Below are 13,284 nucleotides of genomic sequence, written 5' to 3' on the forward strand. Positions count from 1 at the left end.
GACGTGACGCTTGGCATTCAGGCCAAAGAGGTCTCATGGTCTGAAAGAGGTCTCAGTTGCCTTTTGGCAAACTCCAAGCGGGCTGTCATGGGCCTTTTACTGAGAAGCAGCTTCCGTCTGGCCACTCTACCATAAAAACCTCATTGGTGGCGCGCTGAAGAGATGGGAGAACCTTCCAGAAGGACAACCATCCCCACAGAGGAACTGTGGAGCTCTTTATATAGACAGGTGTGTACCTTTCCAAATCATGTCCAATCAACTGAATTCAGTTGTAGAAACATCTCAAGGATGATCAATGGAAACAGGATGTGTCAGGATGGAATACTTATGTAAAAACCTGTTGTTTTCACTTTGTCATTATGGGTTATTGGGTGTAGATTGAGGAACAAAAATAGGTTTTAGCGTAAGGTTGTAATGTAACAAAATGTGGTCAAAAGGGGTCTGAATACTTCCCGAAAGCAACGTATGTAGGTCAGATTAAGCATTGCCCAAGACTGAAAACTGCTTTTCAATGGAGAATCTAGATTTTAATACTAGGTTTAAAGTGATGGTAGGAAACCGTCCCGTAGATTAAACTCGTACCATATACATTTAGAGTGGAGAGGACATCGTGGAGATTAAACTCGTACCATATACATTTAGAGTGGAGAGGACATCGTGGAGATTAAACTCGTACCATATACATTTAGAGTGGAGAGGACATCGTGGAGATTAAACTCGTACCATATACATTTAGAGTGGAGAGGACATCGTGGAGATTAAACTCGTACCATATACATTTAGAGTGGAGAGGACATCGTGCACTCTCTTTATCTCTCTGAAGGTGGCTCTGCGTGTGGGGAAGGGCAGTGTTCTGATCCGAGGGTCCTTCTTCCCCAGCGGAGCCGCTTTACCCCCCAAGAACAGGGTTTTGTTATGACTGGGCGCCCGCAGGAAGATGGCGCTGGCGTCCATCAGGTGGTCAGACCAGCTCTCCAGTAAGTCCTGGATCTCCTGCAAGCAGAGGAACTACTGATTAGATCAATTACAACCAGCAACAATGAAGCTGCAAGCAGCCATTAAACACACACCACTTTTTCGAGCTGAAAGACGATGGCGAGAGCTTACCCACGATGTTGCACAATGATTTAAGTCAATAAGTCATCGCTTTAAAATCAGAAATATATGTGTCACGCCCTGGTCTTAGTACTCAGGTGGACTGTGTCACGCCCTGGTCTTAGTACTCAGGTGGACTGTGTCACGCCCTGGTCTTAGTACTCAGGTGGACTGTGTCACGCCCTGGTCTTAGTACTCAGGTGGACTGTGTCACGCCCTGGTCTTAGTACTCAGGTGGACTGGTCACGCCCTGTAGTACTCAGGTGGACGCCGCCCCTGGTCTTAGTACTCAGGTGGACTGTGTCACGCCCTGGTCTTAGTACTCAGGTGGACTGTGTCACGCCCTGGTCTTAGTACTCAGGTGGACTGTGTCACGCCCTGGTCTTAGTACTCAGGTGGACTGTGTCACGCCCTGGTCTTAGTACTCAGGTGGACTGTGTCACGCCCTGGTCTTAGTACTGTGTCAGGTCAGGTGGACTGTGTCACGCCCTGGTCTTAGTACTCAGGTGGACTGTGTCACGCCCTGGTCTTAGTACTCAGGTGGACTGTGTCACGCCCTGGTCTTAGTACTCAGGTGGACTGTGTCACGCCCTGGTCTTAGTACTCAGGTGGACTGTGTCACGCCCTGGTCTTAGTACTCAGGTGACTGTGTCACGCCCTGGTCTTAGTACTCAGGTGGACTGTGTCACGCCCTGGTCTTAGTACTCAGGTGGACTGTGTCACGTCCCTGGTCTTAGTACTCAGGTGGACTGTGTCACGCCCTGGTCTTAGTACTCAGGTGGACTGTGTCACGCCCTGGTCTTAGTACTCAGGTGGACTGTGTCACGCCCTGGTCTTAGTACTCAGGTGGACTGTGTCTTAGTACTCAGGTGGACCCTGGTCTTAGTACTCAGGTGGACTGTGTCACGCCCTGGTCTTAGTACTCAGGTGGACTGTGTCACGCCCTGGTCTTAGTACTCAGGTGGACTGTGTCACGCCCTGGTCTTAGTACTCAGGTGGACTGTGTCACGCCCTGGTCTTAGTACTCAGGTGGACTGTGTCACGCCCTGGTCTTAGTACTCAGGTGGACTGTGTCACGCCCTGGTCTTAGTACTCAGGTGGACTGTGTCACGCCCTGGTCTTAGTACTCAGGTGGACTGTGTCACGCCCTGGTCTTAGTACTCAGGTGGACTGTGTCACGCCCTGGTCTTAGTACTCAGGTGGACTGTGTCACGCCCTGGTCTTAGTACTCAGGTGGACTGTGTCACGCCCTGGTCTTAGTACTCAGGTGGACTGTGTCACGCCCTGGTCTTAGTACTCAGGTGGACTGTGTCACGCCCTGGTCTTAGTATTCTGTGTTGTCTTTATTATTTTGGTTAGGCCAGGGTGTGACATGGGTTTATTTGTGGCAAGTGGACAAGTTTGCACCTCCTGCTCCGTGGCCCAGGTGGACAAGACTGTTCTTCTCGGTCATGAAGAGGAATACATATGCAGAGGTTTCTTATTAACAAACATGTTTCACTAACGATACCAGGCCAAGTATCACCATGCCAACGATACGATACCAGGCCAAGTATCACCATGCCAACGATACGATACCAGGCCAGGTATCACCATGCCAACGATACGATACCAGGCCAGGTATCACCATGCCAACGATACGATACCAGGCCAGGTATCACCATGCCAACGATACGATACCAGGCCAGGTATCACCATGCCAACGATACGATACCAGGCCAAGTATCACCATGCCAACGATACGATACCAGGCCAGGTATCACCATGCCAACGATACGATACCAGGCCAGGATACCAGGCCAAGTATCACCATGCCAACGATACGATACCAGGCCAAGTATCACCATGCCAACGATACGATACCAGGCCAAGTATCACCATGCCAACGATACGATACCAGGCCAAGTATCACCATGCCAACGATACGATACCAGGCCAGGTATCACCATGCCAACGATTCGATACCAGGCCAAGTATCACCATACCAACGATACGATACCAGGCCAAGTAACACCATTCCAACGATACAATACCAGGCCAAGTATCACCATGCCAACATTTAACTAACGATACCAGGCCAAGTATCACCATTCCAACGATACGATACCAGGCCAAGTACCACCATGCCAACATTTAACTAACGATACCAGGCCAAGTATCACCATGCCAACATTTAACTAACGATACCAGGCCAAGTATCACCATTCCAACGATACGATACCAGGCCAAGTACCACCATGCCAACATTTAACTAACGATACCAGGCCAAGTATCACCATGCCAACATTTAACTAACGATACCAGGCCAAGTATCACCATGCCAACGATACGATACCAGGCCAAGTATCACCATGCCAACGATACGATACCAGGCCAAGTATCACCATGCCAACATTTAACTAACGATACCAGGCCAAGTATCACCATGCCAACATTTAACTAACGATACCAGGCCAAGTATCACCATACCAACGATATGATACCAGGCCAAGTACCACCATGCCAACATTTAACTAACGATACCAGGCCAAGTATCACCATGCCAACATTTAACTAACGATACCAGGCCAAGTATCACCATGCCAACATTTAACTAACGATACCAGGCCAAGTATCACCATACCAACGATATGATACCAGGCCAAGTACCACCATGCCAACATTTAACTAACGATACCAGGCCAAGTATCACCATGCCAACATTTAACTAACGATACCAGGCCAAGTATCACCATGCCAACGATACGATACCAGGCCAAGTATCACCATGCCAATGATACGATACCAGGCCAAGTATCACCATGCCAACGATACGATACCAGGCCAAGTATCACCATACCAACGATATGATACCAGGCCAAGTACCACCATGCCAACATTTAACTAACGATACCAGGCCAAGTATCACCATGCCAACATTTAACTAACGATACCAGGCCAAGTATCACCATGCCAACATTTAACTAACGATACCAGGCCAAGTATCACCATACCAACGATATGATACCAGGCCAAGTACCACCATGCCAACATTTAACTAACGATACCAGGCCAAGTATCACCATGCCAACATTTAACTAACGATACCAGGCCAAGTATCACCATACCAACGATATAATACCAGGCCAAGTACCACGATGCCAACATTTAACTAACGATACCAGGCCAAGTATCACCATACCAACGATATGATACCAGGCCAAGTATTTCCCTATAATACTACACCTGTTGTATTTGGCACGTGACAAAAATGTATTTGATTAGAAAATGAAATGGACAAGAGACTAGTTGCTGTTGCTTAAATTGAATTCATAAACAAAGCTGACTTGATAAAACATTTTATAACACCAGGTTCTTTAGATCGTCTATCTGAACGGTCGGCATCATAACGGTTTTTGTACTGCGATATATAAAAATATAAAAAAATGTCACTTTTATTTAGCAAGTCAGTTAAGAACAAATTCTTATTTTTAATGACGGCCTAGGAACAGTGGGTTAACTGGCCTAGGAACAGTGGGTTAACTGGTCTAGGAACAGTGGGTTAACTGGTCTAGGAACAGTGGGTTAACTGGCCTAGGAACAGTGGGTTAACTGGTCTAGGAACAGTGGGTTAACTGGTCTAGGAACAGTGGGTTAACTGGTCTAGGAACAGTGGGTTAACTGGTCTAGGAACAGTGGGTTAACTGGTCTAGGAACAGTGGGTTAACTGGTCTAGGAACAGTGGGTTAACTGGTCTAGGAACAGTGGGTTAACTGGTCTAGGAACAGTGGGTTAACTGGTCTAGGAACAGTGGGTTAACTGGTCTAGGAACAGTGGGTTAACTGGTCTAGGAACAGTGGGTTAACTGGTCTAGGAACAGTGGGTTAACTGGTCTAGGAACAGTGGGTTAACTGGCCTAGGAACAGTGGGTTAACTGGTCTAGGAACAGTGGGTTAACTGGTCTAGGAACAGTGGGTTAACTGGTCTAGGAACAGTGGGTTAACTGGTCTAGGAACAGTGGGTTAACTGGTCTAGGAACAGTGGGTTAACTGGTCTAGGAACAGGGGTTAACTGGTCTAGGAACAGTGGGTTAACTGGTCTAGGAACAGTGGGTTAACTGGTCTAGGAACAGTGGGTTAACTGGTCTAGGAACAGTGGGTTAACTGGTCTAGGAACAGTGGGTTAACTGGTCTAGGAACAGTGGGTTAACTGGTCTAGGAACAGTGGGTTAACTGGTCTAGGAACAGTGGGTTAACTGGTCTAGGAACAGTGGGTTAACTGGTCTAGGAACAGTGGGTTAACTGGTCTAGGAACAGTGGGTTAACTGGTCTAGGAACAGTGGGTTAACTGGTCTAGGAACAGTGGGTTAACTGGTCTAGGAACAGTGGGTTAACTGGCCTAGGAACAGTGGGTTAACTGGTCTAGGAACAGTGGGTTAACTGGTCTAGGAACAGTGGGTTAACTGGTCTAGGAACAGTGGGTTAACTGGCCTAGGAACAGTGGGTTAACTGCCTAGGAACAGTGGGTTAACTGGTCTAGGAACAGTGGGTTAACTGGTCTAGGAACAGTGGGTTAACTGGTCTAGGAACAGTGGGTTAACTGGTCTAGGAACAGTGGGTTAACTGGTCTAGGAACAGTGGGTTAACTGGTCTAGGAACAGTGGGTTAACTGGTCTAGGAACAGTGGGTTAACTGGTCTAGGAACAGTGGGTTAACTGGTCTAGGAACAGTGGGTTAACTGGTCTAGGAACAGTGGGTTAACTGGTCTAGGAACAGTGGGTTAACTGGTCTAGGAACAGTGGGTTAACTGGTCTAGGAACAGTGGGTTAACTGGTCTAGGAACAGTGGGTTAACTGGTCTAGGAACAGTGGGTTAACTGGTCTAGGAACAGTGGGTTAACTGGTCTAGGAACAGTGGGTTAACTGGCCTAGGAACAGTGGGTTAACTGGCCTAGGAACAGTGGGTTAACTGGCCTAGGAACAGTGGGTTAACTGGTCTAGGAACAGTGGGTTAACTGGTCTAGGAACAGTGGGTTAACTGGTCTAGGAACAGTGGGTTAACTGGTCTAGGAACAGTGGGTTAACTGGTCTAGGAACAGTGGGTTAACTGGTCTAGGAACAGTGGGTTAACTGGCCTAGGAACAGTGGGTTAACTGGCCTAGGAACAGTGGGTTAACTGGCCTAGGAACAGTGGGTTAACTGGCCTAGGAACAGTGGGTTAACTGGCCTAGGAACAGTGGGTTAACTGGTCTAGGAACAGTGGGTTAACTGGTCTAGGAACAGTGGGTTAACTGGTCTAGGAACAGTGGGTTAACTGGTCTAGGAACAGGGGTTAACTGGTCTAGGAACAGTGGGTTAACTGGTCTAGGAACAGTGGGTTAACTGGTCTAGGAACAGTGGGTTAACTGGTCTAGGAACAGTGGGTTAACTGGTCTAGGAACAGTGGGTTAACTGGTCTAGGAACAGTGGGTTAACTGGTCTAGGAACAGTGGGTTAACTGGTCTAGGAACAGTGGGTTAACTGGTCTAGGAACAGTGGGTTAACTGGTCTAGGAACAGTGGGTTAACTGGTCTAGGAACAGTGGGTTAACTGGTCTAGGAACAGTGGGTTAACTGGCCTAGGAACAGTGGGTTAACTGGTCTAGGAACAGTGGGTTAACTGGTCTAGGAACAGTGGGTTAACTGGCCTAGGAACAGTGGGTTAACTGGCCTAGGAACTAACTGGCCTAGGAACAGTGGGTTAACTGGCCTAGGAACAGTGGGTTAACTGGCCTAGGAACAGTGGGTTAACTGGCCTAGGAACAGTGGGTTAACTGGCCTAGGAACAGTGGGTTAACTGGTCTAGGAACAGTGGGTTAACTGGTCTAGGAACAGTGGGTTAACTGGTCTAGGAACAGTGGGTTAACTGGTCTAGGAACAGTGGGTTAACTGGCCTAGGAACAGTGGGTTAACTGGCCTAGGAACAGTGGGTTAACTGGCCTAGGAACAGTGGGTTAACTGGTCTAGGAACAGTGGGTTAACTGGTCTAGGAACAGTGGGTTAACTGGTCTAGGAACAGTGGGTTAACTGGTCTAGGAACAGTGGGTTAACTGGCCTAGGATCAGTGGGTTAACTGGCCTAGGAACAGTGGGTTAACTGGTCTAGGAACAGTGGGTTAACTGGTCTAGGAACAGTGGGTTAACTGGTCTAGGAACAGTGGGTTAACTGGTCTAGGAACAGTGGGTTAACTGGTCTAGGAACAGTGGGTTAACTGGTCTATGAACAGTGGGTTAACTGGTCTAGGAACAGTGGGTTAACTGGCCTAGGAACAGTGGGTTAACTGGTCTAGGAACAGTGGGTTAACTGGTCTAGGAACAGTGGGTTAACTGGTCTATGAACAGTGGGTTAACTGGTCTAGGAACAGTGGGTTAACTGGTCTAGGAACAGTGGGTTAACTGGTCTAGGAACAGTGGGTTAACTGGTCTAGGAACAGTGGGTTAACTGGTCTAGGAACAGTGGGTTAACTGGTCTAGGGACAGTGGGTTAACTGGTCTAGGAACAGTGGGTTAACTGGTCTAGGGACAGTGGGTTAACTGGTCTAGGAACAGTGGGTTAACTGGTCTAGGAACAGTGGGTTAACTGGTCTAGGAACAGTGGGTTAACTGGTCTAGGAACAGTGGGTTAACTGGTCTAGGAACAGAGGGTTAACTGGTCTAGGAACAGTGGGTTAACTGGTCTAGGAACAGTGGGTTAACTGGTCTAGGAACAGTGGGTTAACTGGCCTAGGAACAGTGGGTTAACTGGTCTAGGAACAGTGGGTTAACTGCCTGTTCAGGGGCAGAACGACAGATTTTCATCTTGTTCGGCTCGGGGATTCGATCCAGCAACCTTTCGGTTACTAGTCCAACGCTCTAACCACTAGGCTACCTTGCCGAACCAGATATTACCATGGAAACCTTCGTCATTGTTCGGAGGTAGAACCTAAACGTCCTCTGTTGGACAATATGAGGAAATAGTGGCTGCAACTTCCTCTGGTCCTTTAAAGGGGAGCCATGAAATGGCCTGTGAAATAGCGCCACTGTGTGGCCTTTGAAATAGCGCCACTGTGTGGCCTGTGAAATAGCGCCACTGTGTGGCCTGTGAAATAGCGCCAAATGGCGCCACTGTGTGGCTGTGAAATAGCGCCACTGTGTGGCCTGTGAAATAGCGCCACTGTGTGGCCTGTGAAATAGCGCCACTGTGTGGCCTGTGAAATAGCGCCACTGTGTGGCCTGTGAAATAGCGCCACTGTGTGGCCTGTGAAATAGCGCCACTGTGTGGTCAAACAGAACATTACGTTCATTCATGTGCGTGCAAGAGAAGATCCTACTTTAACTTATAGTAGTTCTGGCTAATCAGAGGAAAACCAAAATGTGTCAAAGTAAGAGTAGTTGAGAGGAAATAAGAGTAGTTGTGTTGCCTTGACGAGCGCAGACTCGTTGTATCGCCTCAGGGCAGCTCCGGCTGATTTAGGAGCATGACTGCTGTTCTTAGCATCTCTCAGACCCTGGGCTGTCCCCCGCTTGGCTCTCACAGTGTACCGATGGAACGTCTTGTGCTGCAACACCTCTCTCCTGGAACAGCAGAGATGGGGGAGATTAATCATCTTTTAGTGCTGAGAGGAAGACCTACAGTGCATTCAGAAAGACCCCTTGACCTTTTGACCCCTTGACCTTTTTCCACATTTTGTTACAACCTTATTCTAAATTTGATTAAATGTTTTTTCCCCCCCTGACCAATCTACACACAATATGCTGCAGAAATGTTTTGGTCCCCTTCCCCAGATCTGTGCCTCGACACAATCCTGTCTCAGAGCTGTACTGACAATTCCTTCGACCTCATGGCTTGGTTTTTGCTCTGACATGCACTGTCAACTGTGGGACCTTATATAGACAGGTGTCTTTCCAAATCATGTCCAATCAATTGAATTTACCACAGGTGGACACCGATCAAGTTGTAGAAACATCTCAAGGATGATCAATGGAAACCGGATGCACCTGAACTCAATTTCGAGTCCCATTGATCATCCTTGAGATGTTTCTCCAACTTGACTGGAGTCCACCTGTGGTAAATTCATTTGGGGGTCTGAATACTTATGCAAATGTGATTAATTTTGGTATTTTTTTTATATACCTTTGCACTACCCCCCCACCAACCGGGGCACTACCCCCCCACCTACCCGGGGCACTACCCCCACCTACCCGGGGCACTACCCCCACCTACCCGGGGCACTACCCCCACCTACCCGGGGCACTACCCCCCACCTACCCGGGGCACTACCCCCCCAACTACCCAGGGCACTACCCCCTACAAAAGGACACTACTTTATACCTGAACCCAGGACACTATTCCCTACACAGGACACTACTTTATACCTGAACCCAGGACACTATCCCCTACACAGGACACTACTTTATACCTGAACCCAGGGCACTATTCCCTACACAGGACACTACTTTATACCTGAACCCAGGACACTATCCCCTACACAGGACACTACTTTATACCTGAACCCAGGACACTATCCCCTACACAGGACACTACTTTATACCTGAACCCAGGGCACTATTCCCTACACAGGACACTACTTTATACCTGAACCCAGGGACCCTCTGCACAATTTGACCAGAGCCCCACAGAGCACCATTTAGAGAATATAGTACCATTTGAGACCACTATAGCAATAGAGAATATGAAGCCAGGCTTCTCATCACTGACCCTTGAAACACGGCTCCTGCGAAGTGTCCACCACCTGCCATCAGAATGACCCACATAGTCTTGTTACTGAGACTTTGTAGAGAGGCCACCAGGTCTTCCTCTATGGCAGACTGAAATGCATATATAGTCTTGTTACTGAGACTGTAGAGAGGCCACCAGGTCTTCCTCTATGGCAGACTGAAATGCATATATAGTCTTGTTACTGAGACTGTAGAGATGCCACCAGGTCTTCCTCTATGGCAGACTGAAATGCATATATAGTCTTGTTACTGAGACTGTAGAGAGGCCACCAGGTCTTCCTCTATGGCAGACTAATCATATTGGTTACATGCACAACATTTAGCAGATGTTATAGTGAAATGCTTGTGTTCCAAGCTCCATCAGTGTAGTAGTATCTAACAAAGAAATAACACTAAAATACGTAATACTGCAAAGTTGTTTAGGAGCTACAAGCAGAGCTGTCATGTCTTAGGAGCTACAAGCAGAGCTGTCATGTCTTAGGAGCTACAAGCAGAGCTGTCATGTCTTAGGAGCTACAAGCAGAGCTGTCATGTCTTAGGAGCTACAAGCAGAGCTGTCATGTCTTAGGAGCTACAAGCAGAGCTGTCATGTCTTAGGAGCTACAAGCAGAGCTGTCATGTCTTAGGAGCTACAAGCAGAGCTGTCATGTCTTAGGAGCTACAAGCAGAGCTGTCATGTCTTAGGAGCTACAAGCAGAGCTGTCATGTCTTAGGAGCTACAAGCAGAGCTGTCATGTCTTAGGAGCTACAAGCAGAGCTGTCATGTCTTAGGAGCTACAAGCAGAGCTGTCATGTCTTAGGAGCTACAAGCAGAGCTGTCATGTCTGTCATGTCTTAGGAGCTACAAGCAGAGCTGTCATGTCTGTCATGTCTTAGGAGCTACAAGCAGAGCTGTCATGTCTTAGGAGCTACAAGCAGAGCTGTCATGTCTTAGGAGCTACAAGCAGAGCTGTCATGTCTTAGGAGCTACAAGCAGAGCTGTCATGTCTTAGGAGCTACAAGCAGAGCTGTCATGTCTGTCATGTCTTAGGAGCTACAAGCAGAGCTGTCATGTCTGTCATGTCTTAGGAGCTACAAGCAGAGCTGTCATGTCTTAGGAGCTACAAGCAGAGCTGTCATGTCTTAGGAGCTACAAGCAGAGCTGTCATGTCTTAGGAGCTACAAGCAGAGCTGTCATGTCTTAGGAGCTACAAGCAGAGCTGTCATGTCTTAGGAGCTACAACAGAGTCAGAGCTGTCATGTCTTAGGAGCTACAAGCAGAGCTGTCATGTCTTAGGAGCTACAAGCAGAGCTGTCATGTCTTAGGAGCTACAAGCAGAGCTGTCATGTCTTAGGAGCTACAAGCAGAGCTGTCATGTCTTAGGAGCTACAAGCAGAGCTGTCATGTCTGTCATGTCTTAGGAGCTACAAGCAGAGCTGTCATGTCTGTCATGTCTTAGGAGCTACAAGCAGAGCTGTCATGTCTGTCATGTCTTAGGAGCTACAAGCAGAGCTGTCATGTCTGTCATGTCTTAGGAGCTACAAGCAGAGCTGTCATGTCTGTCATGTCTCAGGAGCTACAAGCAGAGCTGTCATGTCTGTCATGTCTCAGGAGCTACAAGCAGAGCTGTCATGTCTGTCGGTGCCATCTTACGGTCTTCCTCTATGGCAGACTGAAATACAGAGTGGATTAAATCATGTGTCAAAAAGTTCCTTTTGACTCATCATCCATAACGCCAAGAGTTTTGAAGATCATCCAGGTGCTTTTCGGCAAACTGGAGTCAACTTTTTGGAAGGCATGGGTCCCATTATGTCTGGAGAAAAGCAACCACTGCATTCCACAGTGAGCTGAAGCACAGCTGGGTCAATCAGCAAGACAATGACCCCAAACCCAAAATCAAGTCTACATGAAAATGGTTAAAAAGCAACACATGTGAAGTTTTGGAATGGCCTTGTCAAAGTCCAGATCTAATCCCAACTGAGATGTTGTGGCAGGACCTGAAACGAGCAGTTCATCCTTGAAAACCCACAAATGTTGTTGAGTTAAAGCAGTTCTGCATGGAATGGAATTGGGCCAGACTTCCTCCACAGCGACGTGAGAGACTGATCAATAACTCCACAGGAAGTGGTTGGCAGCGACGCCAGGACAGCGGAGTCAATCACCACCTTCCGGAGACACCTGAAACCCCACCTCTTTAAGGAATACCTAGGATAGGATAAAGTAATCCCTCTCAACCCCCCCCCCCCTTAAAAGATTTAGATGCACTACTGTTCCACTGGATGTCATAAGGTGAAAGCACCAATTTGTAAGTCGCTCTGGATAAGAGCGTCTGCTAAATGACTTAAATGTTAATGTAAATGTAGGTTGGAGTCGTTGCAGCTACAGTAAATTCCTCCACAGCGACGTGAGAGACTGATCAACGACTCCACAGGAAGTGGTTGGTTGGAGTCGTTGCAGCTAAAGGTGGACTGATCAACGACTCCACAGGAAGTGGTTGGTTGGAGTCGTTGCAGCTAAAGGGGACTGATCAACGACTCCACAGGAAGTGGTTGGTTGGAGTCGTTGCAGCTAAAGGGGACTGATCAACGACTCCACAGGAAGTGGTGGGTTGGAGTCGTTGCAGCTAAAGGGGGACTGATCAACGACTCCACAGGAAGTGGTGGGTTGGAGTCGTTGCAGCTAAGGGGACTGACTCAGGAAACGACTCCACAGGAAGTGGTTGGTTGGAGTCGTTGCAGCTAAAGGTGGACTGATCACTCCACAGGAACTCCACAGGAAGTGGTGGTTGGAGTCGTTGCAGCTAAAGGGGACTGATCAACAGCTCCACAGGAAGTGGTTGGTTGGAGTCGTTGCAGCTAAAGGGGGACTGATCAACAGCTCCACAGGAAGTGGTTGGTTGGAGTCGTTGCAGCTAAAGGTGGACTGATCAACAACTACAGGAAGTGGTTGGAGTCATTGCAGCTAAAGGGGGACTGATCAACAGCTCCACAGGAAGTGGTTGGTTGGAGTCGTTGCAGCTAAAGGTGGACTGATCAACAGCTCCACAGGAAGTGGTGGGTTGGAGTCGTTGCAGCTAAAGGGGGACTGATCAACAGCTCCACAGGAAGTGGTTGGTTGGAGTCGTTGCAGCTAAAGGGGGACTGATCAACAGCTCCACAGGAAGTGGTTGGTTGGAGTCGTTGCAGCTAAAGGGGGACTGATCAACAGCTCCACAGGAAGTGGTTGGTTGGAGTCATTGCAGCTAAAGGGGGACTGATCAACAGCTCCACAGGAAGTGGTGGGTTGGAGTCGTTGCAGCTAAAGGGGGACTGATCAACGACTACAGGAAGTGGTTGGAGTCATTGCAGCTAAAGGTGGACTGATCAACAGCTCCACAGGAAGTGGTGGGTTGGAGTCGTTGCAGCTAAAGGTGGCACAACCGGTTAATGAGTGAAAGGGGGCCATTACTTTTCACACAAGGGCATTGGGTGTTGCATA

General features: G+C 48.2%; 1 protein-coding gene across 1 annotated transcript in view; it reads right to left on the reverse strand.

The window, feature by feature from the left end:
* ankzf1 (ankyrin repeat and zinc finger peptidyl tRNA hydrolase 1) overlaps positions 1 to 13,284 on the reverse strand; it is a 51,288-nt gene that overhangs the window by 17,021 nt on the left and 20,983 nt on the right. The window contains exons 6-8 of the mRNA XM_065018601.1: positions 9,808 to 9,917; positions 8,510 to 8,663; positions 771 to 993 (exon numbers count right to left, since the gene is read on the reverse strand). Coding sequence (XP_064874673.1) covers positions 771 to 993; positions 8,510 to 8,663; positions 9,808 to 9,917 — 487 coding nt within the window. The remainder of the gene's footprint in view (positions 1 to 770; positions 994 to 8,509; positions 8,664 to 9,807; positions 9,918 to 13,284) is intronic.

The sequence above is a fragment of the Oncorhynchus nerka genome, linkage group LG1 (genome assembly GCF_034236695.1).
Source record: "Oncorhynchus nerka isolate Pitt River linkage group LG1, Oner_Uvic_2.0, whole genome shotgun sequence".
Lineage (NCBI taxonomy): Eukaryota > Metazoa > Chordata > Actinopteri > Salmoniformes > Salmonidae > Oncorhynchus > Oncorhynchus nerka.